The following is a 22,905-nucleotide window of genomic DNA, read 5'->3' as shown; positions in this document are numbered from 1 at the left end:
TAATCAGAACTGAGATTCAGTATAAGGCAAATATAGTTGGGGCAGTGGTAGCTCAGTGGGCTAAGGCACTGAGTTACGGAAGATCGGCGGCTTGATCCCCAGCTCCACCAGGGTTCCACTGTTGGGCCCTTAACCCTATCTGCTCCAGGGGTGCTGTATCATGGCTGACCCTGCACACTGACCCCAGTTACGCTGGGATATGCAAAGTAAGAATTTCACTGTGCTGTAATGCAGTGGTCCCCAACACCCTGGCAGCAGACCGGTACCGGTCCGTTGAGCAAATGGTATCAGACTGCACAATTAATAATAAAATATTTATGTATTATCTGAGTCTGAACGATATTTTATTTTGAAAAACCTTGTATTTTGAAAAATGACCGGATTATTCTCTCGGTTACGTCTTGCGCACCTTTACTAGGGGTTTCTCTCAGAAAAGCACATTTTAGTGAAGAGGAATGGGTCGCAAAACTGGCTTACCGGTGTTCTGCAGAGGAGCAGAGCTTGTGAGTATTAGCCGGCACACCATCATGCGGAAGTCTTATCTGAAGCGTCATACCCTACAGAGTTTGTACAGTATGTATGTTCTTCCCCTGATAGGTGGATTTCCTCTTGGGGCTTCAGTTTCCTCTTACAAATCAAAGACCTGCAATGAAAGAATGATAGGCTTTTCTAAATTGCCTGTAGTGTTGTACGTCACCTCATTCAGGCCCTGTGACCTTACACACTATGAGCAGTATAGATGATGGATGGATAGATGTTTATATACAGTAATTAAAAGATTCTTGCTGTGCAGGGCCAAAAGTAATAAAGGTTTGTCAAGAACAAAATACCAACATCACCTGTAACTTTACAGAGTATAAGAAAATCTAAAATGCTATCGAAAAAAAAAATTGATAATGACAGTCTTGACAAAGATATGATATATACTGAAACAAAGTCTAAAAATTGCATATGCTTTGTTTCTGTTAACAGAAGTTCTAAAGTTCTCAGTGTGAATATCAGACAACGTTGAAGGAGCTTTACAGTATGTTACAGTCAGGGGATCGGTTTGTTACAGATAGAGGATATGTGTTACTGTCTATGAGATCTATGCATTATATTTAGATGATCATTCTGTTACTGACAAAAGATCAGTGTAATACAATCATACACACATTTACTCTGCAATTTTTCTCTTTCATCAAAGGGCACAGGGTTACAGCAAGCGTTTACATTATGAATAAGACTCACTTACTTATTTTGTGTTCATGTTAAAAAAAAATTCTGACAGAGTGGCTTTGTTACTGGTAGTGGATTTATGTGGATTAAAATGATCTTGTGTTACTGTTAGAGGATCAGTGTGTTGCTGTGAATAGTTGTGTGTGTTTAAGTTAAAAGAATCAGTGTGTGGTCAGAAGATCAGTGTGTTATGATCAAAGGATCAGTGTGTTACAATCAGGAGATCAGTATGTTAAAGTCAGAAGATTAGTGTTTTATTGTCAGCGTATCGGTGTGTTATAATTATACCACACTGAAAAGGGGCAATAGCTTTTTCTCATTCTAGGTTTCTTCCGTTAATGAGCATGATCAGGCTAAATCACCACCATATGAAACCTTGAACAATGAAATGATGTCAAATCATCAGACTGAATAACACCACCGACCAATCACCTTCACACTACCATCGCCTGTATCCTGCAACTCTGACTAACTCATTTTTTCTACACTCTTCTTCTTACAAGTTGCTTTTTATCTATTTATTTTTAAATTTCTTTTTACCATGTTGTTATTGGATATAAATCACTAGAGTGATAACAAGAACTTTACATTATTTTCCTATAATATATTTTATTGTATACTAATCACCAAATGAAGGTAGCACACAAAATAAATTAAAATTGTTAAAATAATAAAAGATATCTTTTGATTGGCCCCATATTTTTGGATATGAAAATAATAATAATTAATAATAATAATAATAATAATAATAATAATAATAATAATAATAATAATAATAATTGTTCTGTATTTTTTTCTGCAAGCCTTATTATGTTTTACCACAAGGCAATAATGTTACATAACTAGAATAATGTAGAGGGGATTTCATGCAGCCTTTATTATTAAAGGATAGAAGTAGCAAACAAAACAAACAAATAAAAACAGTAAAATAGAAAGATGACAGTAGGGGGAGTTCTTAGGTGACACTTGAGTGCAGTATTTCATATTCAGAAAACAACTTTTCTAACTAATCCATCTACTGTAATTAATAACTTACATAGAAAAGCAACCAAATAAACAAACAAACAATTTTATAAAATCTCTGCATGTATAACTCTACTGGTGAATCAGGTAAAGTAGAATATTTTAACAAAGTGAGTAATGGTGAGCAATAAAGACAACCGGTGGGATAAATGAAGAGTAAATTAAATTTAACATAAGCTGTAAAGCCACATGCTGTATATACTGTAGTCCACTTTGCATATTCATCACACAGCTACAGTATATATAGCTCCTTAATGCTTACATGGATGAAATGGAAACAGAATAGCTTCTTTATTCCATGTATAATAAAGCATTTGTTCCATTTATGACTTTGATAATACAGTAAATACAGGCAGTGGTGATTCTGGGGTCTGTTGGGGCCCGGGGCAAAAAACAAACTGTGGGGGGGGGGGGGGGGGGGGGGGGGGGCTTTTCAACCAGCATTCATCACCATTATCTTATAAATAACCTGACAGCGACAAAATTTAACATGGCTTTTTTTTATTATTATTGCAAAATTCATAGTATTATTTTCAAAAGGTTAATTTAAAGAACATTTATATTTATAATTAAACAAACAACCAAACAAAAAACTAAGGGAGGTCAGGTTTCCTACTGTCATTGCAAACTGAATGAAGGCACAGCAGTTTTACACATTATGGTATCGCTGTATGATTGGAGACTTTTACTTTCTATTGAAGGAGACTGAAATAAACAACTCATTCTCAGGGTGGATTCAGCATAGTATAATATCCCAGATGATCAATTTTTGTTTTTATTTAAAAGCTACTGAGCAGTTAGCTATAGTAAATGTACAATAAAATAAAATAATAATGTAAAAAAAAAGGAATGTGACACTTTAAATTAAGTGTTTACTCCCTACTGAACTGTGTTCGCATGTCTCTGTGATTGTATAAGACTTCCTATAATCGGTGCTCATGTGGAAAGACTTGCATAACTCCTCTCTGAATATATAGATATCGATGATACAGACTGTAGTTTTAGACATTTTGCTGCAGAAAGTAGACCTGGTGTAAAAAAAAAAGGTAAAATCGTATTCACTTTGTCATTAGCCTATATAAATTATTGTCAGTGGAAGTGTCATAAACATAATTTAGAAATGCTGCTATAGCAATATCTGCTGATGGTAAAGTGATACTGATGGGTAGGTTACGTTTTTAGGCATATTTTAATAAACACACTAGGAATAGCCACCAACACAACTCAAATGTGGTTATATAGAGGAAGTTAGCTGTGTGTTGCAGATGATGTTAAAAAAAAAAATTCTAAACAGGACATGTCAGATGACGTGCAGAGCGTTGGGCAACACCAGCTAGGAGACATCTACTAGAACATTTCTCAGTGTGCTGGAAAGAGTAAAAGAAGAGCAGAAGTAAAATGAAGCTTCAGTTGATAAAGATTCTCTTTACCTTCACTCTCTACCTAATATCAGGTCAGCTATTTATAATTTTAACCAGATATAAGATTTTGTATGAATTGTAAATCAACTTATAGAAATGAGTAAGATTATATTTTGATTGACAGGTCCAGTGGGCTGTGTTGATGTGATTGGTTATTCAGGAGGAAGCGTCATTATAATCTCTAACCTAGTGGGAAGAGAAAAAAGTAAATATCTTTGTAAGGTGGAAAACAGAGAGTGCAAAGAAATAAACAGTATAAAGACTGGAAAGAATCGCATTCAAGAGGAAAAATTCATCCTTTATGAAAACACACAGGGATTTTTGACAGTGTTTATCAGAAAGCTGAAGCCACAGGATGCTGGAACGTACACCATGGGAGTGGGAACTTTGAAGACTGATGTAAACCTGAAAGTTCTTAATGGTTATTATTAAACAAGATACTTTCAATTCCTACAACACAAAGTTAAGGCACCATAAAGGCGTTACACGGCTAATTAACTTTTTTGTTTTTCTTTTTTGTATAAATGACAGATTCTTGTTGTGTGGGGCCAAAAATAACGAACGCTTTCCGAGGACAGAACATCACCTTCACCTGTAACTATCCAGCGGAGTATAAGGAACACAAGTATATCGAGAAAATTGATAATGACAGAGTTGTTAAAGGGATTCTTAATACTGGAACACCACCTCAAAATGGCAGATTCTACATTTCTAATGACAGACGTGCTAAAGTTCTCAGTGTGAACATCAGTGATGTGAGTGAAGATGATGATGGCTTTTATTTATGTGGAGTGCATAAGCGTGTTTTTCCTATAGGATATTTCTCCTACTTCTTAGAGGTTCAGCTACAGGTTACAGGTATAACTTTTATTTCTGCTGTTTTAAAGATGTATGAATATTTACACTAATTAACTAGATCTAACTAACACTAAATACTTAAAATAATAAAATAGTTAAATGGTTATTTTAAAGATTCTAGGTTTTACTGTGCAATTTTTTTATTTTTCATGTTTTACACAACAGCCAGCACCTTCATGATGACATCAGCAGCACCAACAGGGATCTCATCTCATGTAGGGCATTCAAGTAAGAACTCAATCATTCTACATTCATAATGTGTTACAGTCAGGGAGTCAGTGTGTTATAATGGGAGGTTTATTGCGTCTCCACAACTTCCTTATTAATCTCAGGTTGGTACCAGGATACTGTAGCTTTTGATGGGCAACTTCAAAATGACCTCATTACACCAGCACATAGGATTTTAAAAAGATCAGGAACTGTATGGAACTCTACTGTACACACAAAGTCTATAACATACATGTTATAAATAAATATTACCCTAATGTTTTTATCTCTAGTTTCTTTTTATGTCATCATCATCAGTGCGTGTGTCTGTGTGGCTCTGTTGCTGATTGGTGGATTTGCACTAATAATTCACAAACGGAGAAATAAGAAAATACTAGGTAATGTTTCTGCATTACATCATGCATGAGTGAAAAGATTTTATAACTGTCTGTTTGGAAGAAAGTGAACCATGTCTTTTGTGTATAATACAGGTTCAACACCTTCATCTAAACGTGATGAAACGGTCAGTGTTTATATCCAATTGTTTTGTGTGTGTAACTGTGAGACTTATTTATCAAGTCTTTATTTAAAAAGCAACTATAAGACTATTTTAAATGTCTGCAGTATTACCAGAACTATAGCTCATTCAGTCCTACAATAAATCATGAGTTTGTGTACATGCAAGACACCTTTCTAATGTGAACCTAACTAAGCTATTTGTTAAATTATTGTTTTCAAATCCAGGGTAAGCAAGAAAAATAAAAAATACACATTACAGGAAAAGAAAAACATATAAATATTTAAACACTAAATTCATTACTAAATTTACCTGTAATAGTAAAGGACTAAGGTAACTTGTATTAATCTCATGATATCTCAGTGAATTTAGTATTCAAGTATTTATACGAGGTTTTTTTTCCTGAATTGTGCGTAATTGGGAAGAATGAGTGAGTCCGCGAGAAACTTGGTTGCTGCGATTCTAAAAAATGAAGAGATGGTCAACACGTTAGTGAGTGTGTGTACGGCCCAAAGTGGTGCTGTAAGCCTCACTCAATATCAGATTTCCACATTCGAATATGTTTAAACCCGCAACAAGTTATTACTTTTTCCTCCCTAATGTGTCACAGCTGCGTTTGGTTTTCCCCAGTTAATTTGCGTTGCATTTAAGCCCAGAGTTTCGTCGTGAAGTAGGCTGTTACGGTCAGTTTCTTTGTGGCTTGCTCTAATTAATTTCGCTCTCTGTGAATGTTTTTGGATACGAGCTCGCCTTATGCCTAATTCTGTTGTTTGCACATCAACTGGACTCTTAACTGCTTCGGCTTTGCCTTTTTTTTTGGCTTGAATACGAATCAGTGAATGTAACCGTCTTCACTCTCGCTACCAAACATCACTTTATACAGCACTAGTGTACGTACTCGGACAAGGAAAGGAGGAGGAAATGGACTTTGGGCCGTACATGCACTCACTAACGTGTTGACCATCTCTTCATTTTTTTAAATCGCAGCAACCAAGTTTCTCGCAGACTCGCTTATTCCTCCTAAAGATGGCGCTGTGTTTCGATGACATGTTTTATTCAATATATATCGAGTTTCATTCAATAGATTCAGAATTCATTCAATATATTCAAAATCCATTCAATATATATCGAGTTTCATTCAATATATTTAGAATCCATTCAATATATTCAGACTTTTTATTCAATATATAGAGAGTTTTCATTTAATTCTCTCATGAATATTTTCCTAAACAGCTTGCTATATATATATATATATATATATATATATATATATATATATATATATAGAGAGAGAGAGAGAGAGAGAGAGAGCGAGAGAGAGAGCGAGAGAGAGAGAGTACATGTAATGTCAACTAAAAAGCAATGTGTACTCCATTCAAGTTTAAACAGTGATCTGCATAAAATGGGGGAATACAGGTTCTTTTTTGTTTAAAAGGTCAATAAAATACCTGGATAACACTAGATACTTACCAGTTTCTTACAGATTCTTTTATAATACAATATGATAACTGTTTTAAAAAACCAACAAAGATAACCGGTTTTTCTCCAATGCGTCCCACACTAAAAAGTACGCATGGCCATAAGAATTTGATGTAAATCTGAGGGTAGAATGTATTTCCAAGTTCAATAGAAATAGTACAGTGTTTTTGGGGGACGTAACGTTTTAAAGTAACTAATTACATTACAAAATTACTGTCATTAAAAAGTAATCAGTTACATTACAGCATTACTTTCTGATAAAAGTAACTAGTTTAAGTACTTTTCCATTGCAGAAAATGAAAATTCCTTCGAGATTCCTCATGTATGTTTTAGTCAAGACCTTTATAATTATTTTACCATCAGTTAACTACTAATACCCCTATCTTACCTATGCAGTTTCGCGCGGTGGCTATAAGTACGGTTCATAATGATTCACTGGAAGGTTTGGCGCTGTGATTACGTTTCTCGTCGGTCCTCATGGAAGCCATTGGACCTTGCAGAACTTCGTCGGGCGTTCACTCGTGGCAGGTCATGGTGCCTAACACCGTTTCTCACTGCAAGTCAAACCGCATACGTTAGATAGGGGTATAACAGCAGCAATAACAGAGGGGGTGGGTTATCGGGGTGGGGCTTGTAGGACGACTTTTACACATAATAACGTATTACACTTAACTGCTGTCTGGCTTATGGATTACATAAATTGTCTAAATAACATTACATTTTTGAAAATATAACTAAATAACAGTACTTATATGACAGACCTAACGTGTTAGATTACTTGTTACATCAAAAATGTAATCCAAAGTACTCCAATTCTGTCACGTACTGCTAGATGTTGGACTGTGGGCATAGGAATGGCAAGGCATAGACGCAGAGGGGGATGATGGTAAACAAAGTCTTTAAATAATAAACTAAACAAAAAAAATGAACAAAGAAAGTTGGCTGTACTTGGGAGCATACTATAGACAAAACCAATAATCAACTAATACACAGACAAGGGATTACACAAACTACAGTAATATACAGTACAGACATGGGATACAAACCAGACGAGACAAGACACACTAAACACTCTAGAGGACTAAACACAGGGGATTATACATGCTAGGGGCTAAACACACACAAGACAGGCTTGGCTAGGCCTACTAGCTGTTATGCACATTAGCTGCTAGTAGCTAAACAGGCTAGTAACCAGAGACCCAAGGGGCAAACAGACTAGGTACACAGCAGACTAGATATGAAACAGGCTAAGAACTATAAAGGTTAGTGGCTAAACAGGTTAGTAACTAGACAGACTGATCTAAACAGATGAGGAGACTAGACAGACTCAAAGACTAAACAGACTAAGATCTAAGCAGGTTAGTAGTGCACTGGTTAGTTTTTATACAGACTAAAAACTACACATGCAAAGGAGGTTACTCACACATGAGGGTAAACACAAAAGGCTAATTTTCCTAGAGGCTAATCCTGTTAGGAGACACAGACAAAGACTTAGTTACTTAGTTATTAACCTAGTTACTTAGTTATTAACCTAGTTAACCCAGTGTAAGTATGTATCCAATGTTGTAAACATTAAAGCACTTTTTGTAAGTCGCTCTGGATAAGAGCGTCTGCCAAATGCCTAAATGTAAATGTAAATGTAAAGAGACATACTAAATTAAGTCAAATATAAACTTAATTTAAAGCTCCAGAAACCAAAAGGCCGTCTATAATTAAACAAACTAAAACAGAACATAACCAGACAGACCAAAGGCGCACTTAACAAAACTCACATTAATGCTTAACCCAGTTTCCTAGAACAACCAACTATTTATTATGTGACTAATGAGCTACCTCATTCAGGTGAGCACCTACTTTAAAATAAACACAGTGCCCTCTAGTGGGCAACCCTCACAAATGCGTTACTTTGTAACGCGTTACACCCAACACTGCTCAACAGCTACCACTGTAAAAAGTTGGACCAACAATAAAATATAAATTCATGCCTAGATAGTGCATAAGTATCCTTGTCGTCATTTTGAATGCATTCAAATTTGTTTGGGAAAGCTTGTATGGAAATGTGATTAAACATAAACATAAATGTACAAAAAACATTTACACAACCATACAAAATGTTTCATAAATGAATGCCAAGGAGGTGACCAAAACAAAAGCCTTTTCATTCCTGTCAACTCTTAGGTTTCCCCTGCTGCTCGTGTCTATGAGGAGATTAATCACGACAACCACGTTTCTGCCTCAGACACTGACATTTATATGACTGCATCACCCCCTAACCCTGATAAAGAGATCTTCTTCACAGAACAACTACCTCAAGACCAAAATCTGACTTACAGCACTGTGAGTTTTCAGAAGAATCTAGACGATGATTCAGTGGCTTTCAGTAAGGAGGAATCTTCCACTGAATACGCCACTGTCCAACATCAACCAAGACTGGAATAATTTTATTATGTTTTCAGCAAAATATGAATTATACAATTTCTTACATACAATTATATAAACAGCACATAAATATTAAATACTAAAATGTAATATTTTTTGTAATCAATATTTTTATTTGCAGTTTTGAACATGTGATTGTAGTAAAATAACACGTTAATACCACCTGGTATGATATTAAAGGTATAATTTTCTAATATACACATAAATTTGCTTAATGTTTTGATTTTAATTGAATTTTAAGGTAAATTGCTGGCTCAATTAAATTTTTTTGTTTGTTTATTCAGTGCGTGTCTTCTAAATTTTGAAGAACACAATGTTACCTGTTGTCTCAACAAATACCACTGTAAGAAGTTTGTCCAACAATACTATATTAATTCATTCAACATACATATCTATTTGGATTTTTTTTTTTTTACAGTGTAGATGTAAGCAGGTAAAAACATGTGTGTGTACTGTATGTTTCTCTCTGATGAACTGGTATCCTATCAGGGTGTATTTCCAAATGTTCCTAGGATAGACTTCAGATCTACTGTGACCCTGGCCGGAATGAATTTACAAATGATGCATTGATTAAATTATATAAATGAATGAACATTTGGGAATTTTATTAGCTATGCTTTATATAGCATGCAATTATAATTAAATAATAATCTGCTTTGGGACAATGCCAATTGTTAAAAGCGCTATACAAATAAAAATTAAATGAATGAATGAATTATGTTATTCAATTGTTATTTTCTTTATCCCAGATTCTGCCTTTGTTTCTTATGTTACTGAGCATTGTGTTTGTTGTAACTTTTGCTCTGTAATCTAGTTTGTATATTAAATATCTTGCATTTATGTTGGGTTCTCTTAGCATTCCCTGTCAAGCCTTGTTTTTACTTACAGTATTTTGTATTGTTGTTCTTGCATTGTCTGGTTGCTTGCTGTCTAATAAATACTGTCACTTGCATTTGCATCCTTCCTGGGATTTGTAACAGGCTGGTAATGAGATACAGTGCTGAAAATCTTTTTTTCTCATAACTCTATGCACAATCCTCCATAAATTACAAAGTTAAAACAGGTGTTGGGAGTGTTTGTTAATTAAAAAAAAAAAAAACCTGAAATATCCCATTTACATAAATAATCAGACCCTTTATTTTGACATTTTGCAATTGAGCTTTGGTGAATCACTCCAATCAGTGGGCCTCAAGATGCTTCTGCAACTTGATTAGAGTTCAACTGTGTCTATCCGACTCCACAATTAGGAAAAGCATGCATCTGTCTATAAGAGGTCTCACAGTAGATTGTGCATGTCGCAATGAAAACAAATCCATGAGGTCAAGAGAATAATCTCGAGACCCACAAGACGGAGTTCTGTCAAGACACGAATCTGGATAGAATACAAGAAACTTTTGAATCATTGAAAGAACCCAAGAGCACAATAGCCTCCATCATACTCAAATGGAAGAGATTCGGAACAACCAACAGTCTACACAGATCTGGCGGCCCAACCAAACTGAGTAATCAGGAATGAAGGGCCTTGGTAAGAGAGGTAACCAAAAACCTAAGGGTCACTATAAATTAGATCTTGAGTTCACTTAAATAGAGGCACATGACAGCCATCTGGGAGTTTGCCAAAAAGCACCTGGAGGACAAAATCCTCTGTGTTGATGACACAAAGATTTAACTATTTCTACAAGCTATGCATACCACCAACACAAATCACATCAAATAATAAGGAAGTTTATTGCAGAGCTTGTTGAAAACACCAACCCACAAGATCCTGTCTAATGTGGAAAGTTGAGATCACATGCAGAGCTTTGGGCAAAAAAGAGAACTTCCACTAGAACATTTCTTAGCGTCCTGGAAAGAGCAAAGGAAGAGTAGAACTGCAGAAGTGAAGTTACACTTCATCTTTACGCTCTGCCTAATATCAGGTCAGCTATTTATTTTCACATATGAAACTTTTTTTGCAACTGACTCTGGTTGTATTAAAGTTAATGGAGACAGATAAATAGAGAGTACTTTATTAATCCAGAAAGTAAATTCTAATGCTACAGTAGCCAGTTCACAAACTATGCAAAATAAGATACAAACAAAGAAGGTGTGCAAGAATAATGTGGAAAGTTAAATGTATAATTACTCAGAAAAATAAAAGACCTACACACATACTGTATGTATTAAATGATTTGATACACTGTATATTAGTAAAGTCAGAATTATAATGTAACACCTGTGTCTTTATGAGATAAAAACAGATGCATTATAACAAAGAATGCACTAATGCTTTGTACATGATGAGTATATGTACAGGTGGATAATTTCAATGACTGTTACAATTTCAATACATTAAGTCAATGCGATATTAATAAACTACAATGTTAAAAAAAAATATTAGTGCAGCCAGTCCAACGGAATTTGAAGTGATTTAACAGTATGGATTTTCACTACACAAACTAAACTAGAAAAGAATAACTCTTCTCTGAGGAGTTTAGAGAAATAACATCTTATATTATCTTATAGAACAATTACCATTTGACCAACAGGTTTTGTAGATAATATGATGTTATAGGTTTCAGTTATAGATATTAGTAAGATTTTCTTTTGATTGACAGGTCCAGTAGGCAGTTTTGGCTTAGGTTTAGGGGGAAAATTAAAATATGTGAATATATAAATATGTAAGGTGAAAAACAGAAATAAAAAGAGTTACACTGGAAGAACCGGCAACGTTTTTTAAAAAAGACAGGCATATTATCAGGCATATAATAACACAGTGTTATCAGAAAAATCAAGCCACAGACTGCAATAATACTGTATAGGATGGGAGTGAGAACTGAAAAGAAAACAGATGTGAAACAGTTGTTAATTATAAAATTAAAAAATTTATATTTTAATAAAAGTCACCTGGAACATGAGCACAATGAAAATCATCAGGGTTAAGTTCGTGCAATAATGCATTCCAGTGTTTGGCGGAGACTTATATGAAGCTTCTGCTTTTGAAAGTGACAAATATAATTCTTTTTTTACCCTAAGCAGAAGTGAAACTTGAACTGAACAGTAACTATATGAAGCTAGAGGAACAGTATATGGCTTCTAATGGGTAAAAAATAGATACATTTGTACCAAATACACAGTAACTTTAAAATATATCAACTCAATATAGCTTAGTTGGACTGCACCTAAACTACTGTATAACTAACCTTACAAAACGACTGCGAAACATGTAACATTTTTAAGAACAGATTTAGATTAATTATCTAAGATAATATAATATTAATTACATCATTTTTAAAGCATCAAAACAAAGTACATTCATTTAAAAATGCAGTTGTCAAAACTATCATTTGATCTTTTTCATGGTTTTCATCTAGGGAGCATTATAAGAGTAGAATAAAAATCTACATAAACATTAATAATTTGATTTAATGCACCTCTCCCTCTCTCTTTCTCACACACACACGCACATTATCAAACCACTATTATGGCAAATTGAGAATGAAATTTCACAAACTGGGTAAAGAACAGGACTTTTCTAATTATTAAAGCTGTCAGTTCGAAAACTTCTGTATCAAACTGAATCCTTTGGTTTTATCGTGTCTCTGCTGAGAGGATTTGTGCTTATGTATCATAACTTCGGTTCTCTCTCTCTCTCTTTTAAAAAAAAAAATATGTCAAAAGCTGTGCTTAACCTGTTCTCTCGGCGATTGCGAAAATGAAAAAAGCGTGAGCTTCTGAGTACAATATTGAATTCTGATTGGCTAATCGCCATTATTTATAGTTTGTAGATGATCATATGTAGAGACCTTTAATATTTCATTTCATGACTAAATTTTCACTATACACAGCATTATTATGGTAAGGGGGAAATGATGGTTTTACCAAAGGGATGGTTTTTGTCATGTTTTTTCAACAGGAGGGACGCTATCCTCGTGCATCCTCCCTCAAACCGAGCCCTGGTCGCTGTGCAGAGCAGAAAAATCTATAATGAACAAGACTAATTGAAATGTACTTATACACAACTTTAATTTAAGACAAAAAAAAACAAAACAGAACTATCCCCTTAATCCTATGACACAATATTAGGACACTATAAATGTATTAAACCCTGAGGTTTTTTTTCTTTTTTGTATAATATAGTAGTTGTGTAGAATCTGTCAATTAGAACAATTAATAACTGAATTATTAAAAACATTGTAGATACTAAAACAAAATCTCAGCAGAACAGATTCTCTGATTTTGATGACAGAAGTGGCAAAGTTCTCATTGCACACATCAGAGATGTGAGAATGTTAAGTGTATAACATGGTGCGCTTAGTCCAGTTTTTTCATCAACCTTAAAGAGATTCAGCTGGATTTAAAAGGATTTTTTTTCCCTTTAATGTTTCATGAACAACAGCTCCCTGCATTATGGCATCAGCAACAACGAGTGAAAGCCTCAAGCATTCAATGCATTTTAGTAAGACCTTAATCTTTACATATAAATTGTACTCTTTATTCTTTATTCATGGTCAGGAAAGGCCATGGAATTAGGTGGCAATTTTGACTGGTCATGTACATACTGATTTCCTGATTAATACTCTTCCTTTATTTTTTTTTTAACAGCCACCACCACAATGATATCAACAACATTTACTGAAACCCCTGAAACAGACAGTAACACAGTCATTATCATCATCATTGTGGGTATCTGTGCTGCTTGTCTGCTGATTGGAGGATGTCTTCTAATAATCTATAAACTAAAACATAAGAGAAAACTAGGTACTGACACACATTTTATTATGAGTAGGAATGAATTCAGAGGTAAAAAGAAGTGAGTAGATTATTTTTTATAATCACAGGTTCACAACCTTTATCCCAAGACAATGCACACGTGAGTATTCCTGACTGATTTTGTATTTGTGTGTCACACATTGATCACTCCATGATGAATGGAGTGATCAATATTCTACCATCCTACTACACCACAAAAGTAACAGTAATTTATTTCTCCTATTCTAGACGCCTTCTGTTTATGAGAATGACCAGTTTAAATGTTCGTCCTATGAAAACATGGGCATCAAAATAAGATCAAACTATCAGAACCAGAATCCATCTACAAGTCAGTCAAAGTCAACGTACCAAACGCTGGATCCCGAAACCAACCAAGCTGATTCAGGCTATGGGTCTCTGACTAACACCACCAACCAATTACGTTCATACTACCAACGTCTGAATCCTGCAGCTCAGACTAACTCGATTTACCATACTCTTCATTCTTGAAGGTTGCATTTTTCTTTATTCTTTTATTTTTACTATGTTGTCATCAAAAGCTAATTACTTCAGGATGATAACAGTAACTTTCCACAATTGATTATTTTCATTCAATATATAGATATACTTTGTTGTGTTTAATTCTGTACTAATTACATTGCACATTCTTTTTCCTGTTTCTTTGGGGATGATCATGTAAACCTAAACATGTTACATGACATAAAATGTAAAAAGAATTGCAATACATGTTACCTATATGGGAATGAAATGTTGATGACATAGTGAGATGGTACAAAGCAGTGATTTTCATGACCTCCCAGTATGCGTCCCTTTTTTTGGTTCTATTGAGCTTATGTTTTAGAATGTTAAAAGAATCATGTGCACTTGCACTTTGCCCATATAATAACACCTTAGTGAAATGTATGTCACCAACTGTATGTAATATACAAATACAAGTAAAGCACATCATATGTTTAACAAGTGTAACTTTACTACTATTACTGTGATTATAGTAATTACGTAGTTGTAGAGGGAAAACTTTCCTCTTTTCATGTGTGCCTAATTTAAGTGATAATATCAAGGTATCATAGAGATTTTATTGCTATACATAATAATAATTATTATTATTATTTTATCATATATACAGTATGACTGGGATTTTAATCTTAGAAAATATAAGACTGAAGGAAATGAACAGAAATGAAGGAAGATGCAGTAAATAGGGAAACTAAAAAAATAATAAACTTTGAGCTTCCACTATACTGGTGAAACAGGTAAAGGAGAACATTTATATGACGTGAGGAATGATAAGCAATAAACCCAACTGGGGATCTATTGATTTATCAGTATATAAAATTATCCATAAACTGTAAACCTATACAGTATGCTGTGGATAGTCCACTTGACATCATCAATGCACTATCTATGGATCCCCAATGTTTAAATGTTTTTAATGCACACAATCAATGTATAATAATGTGTTTTTTTTTCATAATGACAATAATAAATATAGGCATTAATTAATCCAGAGTCAGTTGGGGCCCTAGGCAAAAGATTTGCAGTGCCAGCATTTATCACCATTATCTTATAAATAATAGGATATATAATTTAAAAAATCTGAAACCCCAAAAAATACTAATAATAATAAATAAATAAAACATGTTTTTTTATTTTTATTATTCCAAAGTATTATTTTCAAAATATTTACAATTACTGTACAAACAATTTGCACATTGCCACTGCTGTAGTTTAAAGATTGTCAGCCCAAAATGTTATGGTTGCCAAATGGTATAATGTGAAACAGTATGAACTAGGATCATGTTCTGTTTGCTTTAATTTGAAAGCTACTGACCAGCTAGCTATTTTAAAGAAAACAAACAAACAAACAAACAAAAAAAATCAGTAACGTGACCTTTCAATACAAAAAGATGTTCACTTTCTTCCCTAATGTGTTCAAATGTCTCTGTGGTCATATACAGTAACACTTCCTGTTATCGGTGCTCACATGGAAAGACTTGCATAACTCCTCTTTAAACACATATGTTGATATCAATGTTAGTGGACGTTTTGCTGCAAGAAGCAGTTCTGGTTAAAAAAAAAAGATAAAATCTTATTCTCTTTGGTTCATTATCTTTCACTGTTTCAATTATTTTTACTCTAAGTGTCTTAAGCATATTAAACTGATGAGTAAGTTAGGAATGTTTGAATCAACACACTATGAATAACCACCAAAACAGCCCACATGCTGTAATATAGAGGAAATTGTTGCAGAGTGTGTTGAAAAAGTGAAAATTCAAACCACCAACACACAAGATTCTGTCTAAACAGGACATGTCTAATGACGTGCAGAGCGTTGGGCAACACCAGCTAGGAGACATCCACTAGAACATTTCTCAGTGTGCTGGAAAGAGTAAAAGAAGAGCAGAAGTAAAATGAAGCTTCAGTTGATGAAGATTCTCCTCACATTCACTTTCTACCTAATATCAGGTCAGCTATTTATTTTTATTAACGAAATTTGAGGTTTACAAGTTTTTGGATTGTAAATGCATTAACCTCGACATAGAAATGAATGAGATTGTATTTTGATTGACAGGTCCAGTGGGCTGTGTTGATGTGATTGGTTATTCAGGAGGAAGCGTCATTATAATCTCTAATTTAAAGGTGAATTCAGAAAATAGTACCTATATTTGTAAGATGGAAAACCTAGAGTGCAAAGAAAAAAAAAGGATAAACACTGGAAAGAACCACAGTCAAGAGGAAAAATTCAGACTTTATAAAAACACACAGGGATCTTTGACAGTGTTTATCAGAAAGCTGAAGCCACAGGATGCTGGAACGTACACCATGGGAGTGGGAACTTCACAGAAGACTAATGTGAACCTGAAAGTTCTTAATGGTTATTATTAAATTTTAACATTTGATTCCTACAACACTTGTTGTCATCAGCATTAATCAAAACAACATTACCAGCTACTGAGCTTTTTTGTTTTCTTGTTTTTATAACCAACAGATTCTTGTTGTGTGGGGCCAAAAATAATGAATGGTTTTCATGGACAGAACACAACCTTCATCTGTAACTATCCAGTGGAGTACGAGAAAGACTACAAGTATATAAGGAAAATTGATAATGACAGTGTTGTTAAAGTCATTCTTAATACTGCAACAAAACCTCAAAATGGCAGATTCTTCTTTTCTGATGACAGACATGTTAAAGTTCTCAGTGTGAACATCAGTGATGTGAGTGAAGATGATGATGGCTTTTATTTATGTGGAGTGCATAAGCGTGTTTTCCCTATAGGATATTACTCCTACTTCTCAGAGGTTCAGCTACAGATTACAGGTTAAAATTTTATTCATACTGTTTTAAAGATGTCTGAATGTGTACACTAACAGATCTCACTAACACTAAATAGTTAAAAAAAAAGTTACAATAGAAAAAAGTTATTTTAAAAATTCTAGGACATACTGTGCAATTTTTATTTTCTTTCATGTTTTACACAACCACCACCACCACCTCCATGATGACATGAGCAGTACCAACAGAGATCTCATCTGATGCAGTGTATTCGAGTAAGAACTCACTCAAAGAACTTTACCATACATGTTAAATGTGTTCCAGTGAGGATTTGAGTGTGTTATAGTGGGAGGATTAGTTTATTACATCTCCACAACTACCTGATTAGTCTCAGGTCGGTACCAGTGGCTAGTACAGTGGTACTGTAGCTTATGATGTACATTTTTTATAACATGGCCTCATTACACCAGCACAGAGGATTTTAAAATGATCAGGAGGTGACTAACAGCTCTACTGTACACACATAAAGTCTATAATGTACACTACATGGTACAAATAAATATTACCCCAATGTTTCTATCTCTAGTTTCTTCCCGTGTCATCATCATCAGTGTGTGTGTCTGTGTGGCTCTGTTGCTGATTGGTGGATTTGCACTGATGATCTACAAACAGAGACGCAAAAGGATATTAGGTAATTACCAGCTGATTCTGATCCCAACAAATTATATCATGCATGAGTGAAAAGATTTTATAATTGTCTGTCTGTAAGAAAGTAAACCATGTCTTTTGTGTATATTTCAGTTTTAACAACTTTATCTAAAGGCAATGAACAGGTCAGTGTTTATATCTTAATGTTTTATGTGTGTGTAACAGCAAGACTTATTTATTATGCTGAATATGAACAGAATTAACTAAAAAGCACTGATAAAAGCATTTAAATGTCTTTAGTATCATCATTATAGGTTATTCAGTCCTACAATAAATCATGAGTTTTTGTGCATGTAAGAAAACTCTCCAATGCAAACCCAAACTATTGATTTCAAACAACATTTTTATTATTGTTAATGAAAATAATGTTGTTTGTGGAGACCGTCTTTAAAGAAGCGATCTTTTTGTCTCTTGTGGAAAAGTCCCACCTCAGTAATTACTTCATTGTCAACGCCTGCCACAAAGTGGTTTCTTCATGTGAGGGAAAAGAAAGTAGTCAATGAGTGCGAGGTTGTGGAAGTAGGGGATATGAGGCAGAATTTTGTTCCTCGCAGGTTTTACTGTTTCATGAGCTTAAAGGTCTGGTGTCTTGACATGAAGAAGGCGCACTTTAATTTTTTCAACTGGGTCTGCCATTTTCATGCGGCATTATGCTAAACTATACCACAGTTTTTTTTAACCAAGAAGGAATGTTCAAGAACATACTCATTCCCGGAGACATCATTTGGGGAATATTTTTATATGATAATTAGAATTTTATGACCACATCTTTTATACTGTATACAGATAATGTGCAGAGCATTTTATGAGCAATTTTATATTCATGACAAAAGCCAAACCCATAAATTAAGTCATATAAGATTTAAATTAGAACAAAAGTCATGGTACCGTATAAGTCAAAGAAATGTTAGTGTGTGTCTGTGGCAGCTGATACAATGCAATGGTTAAGATGCATTGCTGGAAGGTTTATTATTACCTGTGATATTTCCATTGCTGATCAGGCGACTCACCACCAAAGGGTTAAATAAAGAACCCCCCGAACCCTCCCACTTTTGTTCTTAGCAAATCAATATTGTTTTTAAATATTTGGGCTCATGTGGTTGGACCATTCTCAATGAGTCAAATTAACAGTCAGCAGATTGTTAGTTAATGTATTGAATAGTGATTCCTTAATTTGCTGTTTTCAGCTCAGTGAGATTTTTTTCCTCTCTTTGTATGGAATTTTCTGGGCATCATTAAAAGCAAATCAGTTGTGCTTTTAATATTCTTGATTCTCTACATGTGATTGGCATTTTAAAAATTTTGTACACAGGGTGAGATTTTATTTTTTAGTTTCTTTTACAAAAACATTTACACAAGTTTCATAAATGAAGACCATTTTTAGCAGGAGGTGATCATGACCGTTACAGTCTAATCTCAGGCCATGTGGATGGTAACCAATCAGTGATATAGTGTATATGTTTTTGAAGCAAATAACTTTGCATCTTTCTGGATTGGTTTGCAGCTTGTCTTGTCAGTTCATATCCAAATCCACATTCACACATTCACTACTCATGAAACAGAAATCATATAAATACACAGTGAAAACAGCTTATTCCTCACACTGCTGCCTGATGCAGACTTGTGCTAAACTATGCAAGTGTTTGCATCATAAGTGTATTTGTTTTGTAATACATAGTACCTTTTCATTCCTGTCAACTCTTAGGTTCCCCCTGCTGCTCTTGTCTATGAGGAGATTAATCACAACAACTACATTTCTGTCTCAAACACTGAACTTTATATGAGTGTTGCATCACCGACTAACCCCGATAAAGAGATCTTCTTCACAGTACAACCACCTCAAGAACAGAATCTCACTTACGCCACTGTGACTTTCCAGAAGAATCCAAATGATGATTCAGTGCCATTCAGTAAGGACGACTCTTCCACTGAATACGCCACTGTCCGACACCAACCAAGGCTGGAATAATTTTATTATGTTTTCAACAAAATATATTTTCAACAAAATATTAATTATACAATTTCTTAATTGAAATTATATAAACAGATCAGCAAATAAAATGTCAGTTTTTTGTTGTTGTAAAATAACCAATTCACACCAACTGGTATGACATTAAATGCAATCTTTTCTAATACATAAATTAATAACTAGACATTTATGTACAAATCCTAATAAGACTTTAAGGTATGCAAAACTTAATTTTTATTTAATAAAATTTTCTATTCAATTTTATTCATAAAGTCATAAAGCATGCTGGCTTAGTGGTGAACACTATCACTTCGCTCCCTATGATCTCTGTGCATGGAGTTTGTTTTCCCTGTAACTGATGGGCTTTAAGTACATATCCTCTCGTTTCTTTTCACAGTCCGATGACAAACAATGTAGTTTGACTGTTCGAAATTTTGTGTGTGCTTGTGCCCTGTGGTGGGTTAGCACTCCATCCAGGGTGTACCTTGCTTTGTGCTCTAGAATTCCAGGAATCCCATGAAAAGAGGTATAGACGAAGGTTGGATGATTATTTGGTGAGCATTAAGCATTGTGTTTATTGTAACTTTCATTCTAAAATTTGGTTTATACTGTATAGTAAGTATCTTGCATATACAGTATTTGATTTCTTCTTGCCTTCCTTGTCTCTTCTAGCTTTATATTATCTTGTCTTTCATTGTTCTAGTTATTTGTTATATATTTTTGGCTTGCTTGCTATCTAATAAAGACAGCACATGCAATCGCATCCTGTCTGGGATTCAGGTTGAACAGGTTGGTGACAAGATAAATACTGACTTCCATTTCTTGATTTATTAGTGAACAGAACAAGAGATAGTAGCTGTATCTCAATTAGGAAGCCTATTTACTAGGCAGTGCACTGTTTTCTGTTTGCTATCATAGTCTACTACATAGTAAAATATCTGATTCATAAACGGATAAATAAAAAACTAAATCAATCAATTAGTTAATAAAAAAGGACCATTTTTTCCACTAGTTTAGTATACATATATAGTATGTGGTAAAAACAAGTGACTTATTTATTGATTGACAAATAAATATTATAGAGAAATTGTCACTGGTTATGTACCTGACCCACCTGCAATGAATCTATGAGCGGTTATCTTTGTGTACACACACACACACACGTTATGTACACAATCAGTGAAATTGCATTGTATCCAACCTAGTGTAAGGCTGTCACCCCGCAATGTCATTGTAATATTTAGCTAGTGTGTATATAAATCTTTTTATGTTTAGCTTACATAAACATATGTTTCTTTTCCTTGTATGTATCTTCTTCTTCTTCTTTGTCTTTCGGCTGTTCCCTTTCAGGGGTCACCACAGCGAATTATTTGCCTCCATCTAACCCTATCCTCTGCATCCTCTTCTCTCACACCAACTAACTTCATGTCCTCTCTCACTGCATCCATAAATCTCCTCTTTGGTCTTCCTCTAGACCTCCTGCCTGGCAGTTCCAACCTCAGCATCCTTCTACCGATATATTCACAATCTCTCCTCTGAACATGTCCAAACCACCTCAATCTGGCCTCTCTGACTTTATCTCCAAAACATCTAACATGGGTTGTCCCTCTGATAAACTCATTCTTGATCCTATCCATCCTTGTCACTCCCAAGGAGAACCTCAATATCTTCAGCTCTGCTACCTCCAACTCTGCCTCCTGTCTTTTCTTCAGCGCCACTGTCTCTAAGCCGTAGAGCATCGCTGGTCTCACCACTGTCCTGTACACCTTTCCTTTCATTCTTGCTGATACTCTTTCATCACACAACACCCCTGACACTTTTCTCCACCCATTCCAACCTGCCTGTACCCGCCTCTTCACCTCCTTTGAACACTCTCCGTTGCTCTGTACCGTTGACCCTAAGTACTTAAAATTGCCTGACTGTGCTTCAGTCAGGCAATTTATAATGAACTTAATTACTTCCCTCGGTTCAGGTGAATGCCTACGTCACCTGACCGAGGTGCAACCTGGGACATGTAGTTCCCACTCAAACAAACAAAACTACAAACATAACATAACACAAAACAGTCTTTGGGTGCTTTGGCGCCCTCTAGGGGTTAACCCTTACACCTACTCCATTTCTTTTCCTATCCACACCATGGTAAAACAATTTGAACCCTGATCCTAAGCTTCTCGCATTGCTATCTTTCCACCTGGTCTCCTGGACACACAGTATATCCACCTTCCCTCTCTGCATCATTTCAACTAACTCTCTTCCCTTCCCTGTCATGGTCCCAACATTCAAAGTCCCTACTATCACTCCTAAACTCTTGCCTTTCCTCTTCTCTCTCTGCTTTCGAACACACCTTCCTCCTTTCCTTCTTCGACCAACAGTAGCCCAATTTCCACCAGCACCCTGTAGGTCAACAACACCAGTGGCGGTCGTTGTTAACCCGGGCCATGACCGATCCGGTATGGGAATTATATTCGTGATTCGCATCATTGATTTGGCAAATGTTTTACGTCGGATGCCCTTCCTGACACAACCCTCTGCATTTATCCAGACTTGGGACTGGCACAAGAAGACACTGGCTTGCGGCCCCCCGTGGTTGCATTTTTTCCTTGTATGTATGCTGGCAAATTATACAATACAGCCAAAAAAATGTATAAATGTCAGGGATAACTCCTAGAGGGCACCATGCGCCCAGAGACTCTTTTGTTGTGTTTCTTGTATCTTTGTGTTTCTGGACTTCATTTCCCAGGATGCACCTCGGTCGGGTGATGGGAGCACTCACCTTAATCGAGGTAGCTCATTAAGTTCATTATAAATAGTAGTTTGTTCAGTGGCTCTGACTCTTACATCTGTCCTGTTTAATTTAGTATGGTGTTGCGTTTGACTAAATATTCTTGTCATGCTATTTTCCTTATCTCCTGTTTTGTCCAGCTCCTGTTCTGTTCCTGCTCTGCTCTGGTTAAGTTGTTGTTTAATCTGTGTTTTCTACGTCATGCCAGTTACATTAGCTCCATCTCCATCCATAAGGGTTCATGTTTGGTAAAAGTAC

General features: G+C 35.1%; 3 protein-coding genes across 4 annotated transcripts; all 3 read left to right on the top strand.

Moving 5' to 3' along the window:
• The first annotated feature begins 3,623 nt into the window (after positions 1-3,623).
• Positions 3,624-10,085, top strand: LOC128509905 (uncharacterized). Its single transcript, XM_053481774.1, has 7 exons — positions 3,624-3,694; positions 3,787-4,083; positions 4,194-4,520; positions 4,686-4,748; positions 5,021-5,125; positions 5,219-5,250; positions 8,902-10,085. The coding sequence occupies exons 1-7, from the start codon at positions 3,640-3,642 to the stop codon at positions 9,160-9,162; spliced, it is 1,140 nt and encodes a 379-aa protein (XP_053337749.1). The 5' UTR covers positions 3,624-3,639; the 3' UTR covers positions 9,163-10,085.
• Positions 10,086-10,895: 810 nt separating this feature from the next.
• Positions 10,896-14,951, top strand: LOC128510739 (uncharacterized). 2 transcript variants are annotated; one of them, XM_053483230.1, is made up of 5 exons: positions 10,896-11,081; positions 13,541-13,600; positions 13,747-13,902; positions 13,983-14,014; positions 14,143-14,949. In XM_053483230.1, the coding sequence occupies exons 1-5, from the start codon at positions 10,955-10,957 to the stop codon at positions 14,401-14,403; spliced, it is 636 nt and encodes a 211-aa protein (XP_053339205.1). In that variant the 5' UTR covers positions 10,896-10,954; the 3' UTR covers positions 14,404-14,949. The 2 variants fall into 2 exon arrangements, with proteins under 2 accessions (XP_053339205.1, XP_053339206.1); XM_053483231.1 differs by lacking the exon at positions 13,541-13,600 and having other exon boundaries at positions 14,143-14,951.
• A 1,328-nt stretch (positions 14,952-16,279) lies between these two features.
• On the top strand, positions 16,280-20,600 carry LOC128510642 (uncharacterized). The gene is made up of 7 exons (XM_053483073.1): positions 16,280-16,380; positions 16,487-16,789; positions 16,904-17,233; positions 17,428-17,463; positions 17,775-17,879; positions 17,990-18,021; positions 19,602-20,600. Exons 1-7 carry the CDS (start codon positions 16,326-16,328, stop codon positions 19,863-19,865), a joined length of 1,125 nt encoding a protein of 374 aa, XP_053339048.1. The 5' UTR covers positions 16,280-16,325; the 3' UTR covers positions 19,866-20,600.
• The last annotated feature ends 2,305 nt before the right edge of the window (positions 20,601-22,905 follow it).

The sequence above is a fragment of the Clarias gariepinus genome, chromosome 22 (assembly GCF_024256425.1).
Source record: "Clarias gariepinus isolate MV-2021 ecotype Netherlands chromosome 22, CGAR_prim_01v2, whole genome shotgun sequence".
Taxonomy (NCBI): domain Eukaryota; kingdom Metazoa; phylum Chordata; class Actinopteri; order Siluriformes; family Clariidae; genus Clarias; species Clarias gariepinus.
Note: the sequence above shows the minus strand (reverse complement) of the source record. Positions and strands in the feature narration are given on the sequence as shown.

Coding starts and splice junctions, on each gene's coding strand:
- LOC128510739 (XM_053483230.1), top strand. CDS start 10,955: ATGCAGAGCTTTGGGCAAAAAAGAGAACTTCCACTAGAACATTTCTTA. Junction 13,601..13,746: donor CAAGCATTCAATGCATTTTA/GTAAGACCTTAA, acceptor TTTTTTTAACAG/CCACCACCACAATGATATCA. Junction 13,903..13,982: donor AAAACATAAGAGAAAACTAG/GTACTGACACAC, acceptor TTATAATCACAG/GTTCACAACCTTTATCCCAA.
- LOC128509905 (XM_053481774.1), top strand. CDS start 3,640: ATGAAGCTTCAGTTGATAAAGATTCTCTTTACCTTCACTCTCTACCTA. Junction 3,695..3,786: donor CACTCTCTACCTAATATCAG/GTCAGCTATTTA, acceptor TTTGATTGACAG/GTCCAGTGGGCTGTGTTGAT. Junction 4,521..4,685: donor GGTTCAGCTACAGGTTACAG/GTATAACTTTTA, acceptor TTTACACAACAG/CCAGCACCTTCATGATGACA.
- LOC128510642 (XM_053483073.1), top strand. CDS start 16,326: ATGAAGCTTCAGTTGATGAAGATTCTCCTCACATTCACTTTCTACCTA. Junction 16,381..16,486: donor CACTTTCTACCTAATATCAG/GTCAGCTATTTA, acceptor TTTGATTGACAG/GTCCAGTGGGCTGTGTTGAT. Junction 17,234..17,427: donor GGTTCAGCTACAGATTACAG/GTTAAAATTTTA, acceptor TGACATGAGCAG/TACCAACAGAGATCTCATCT.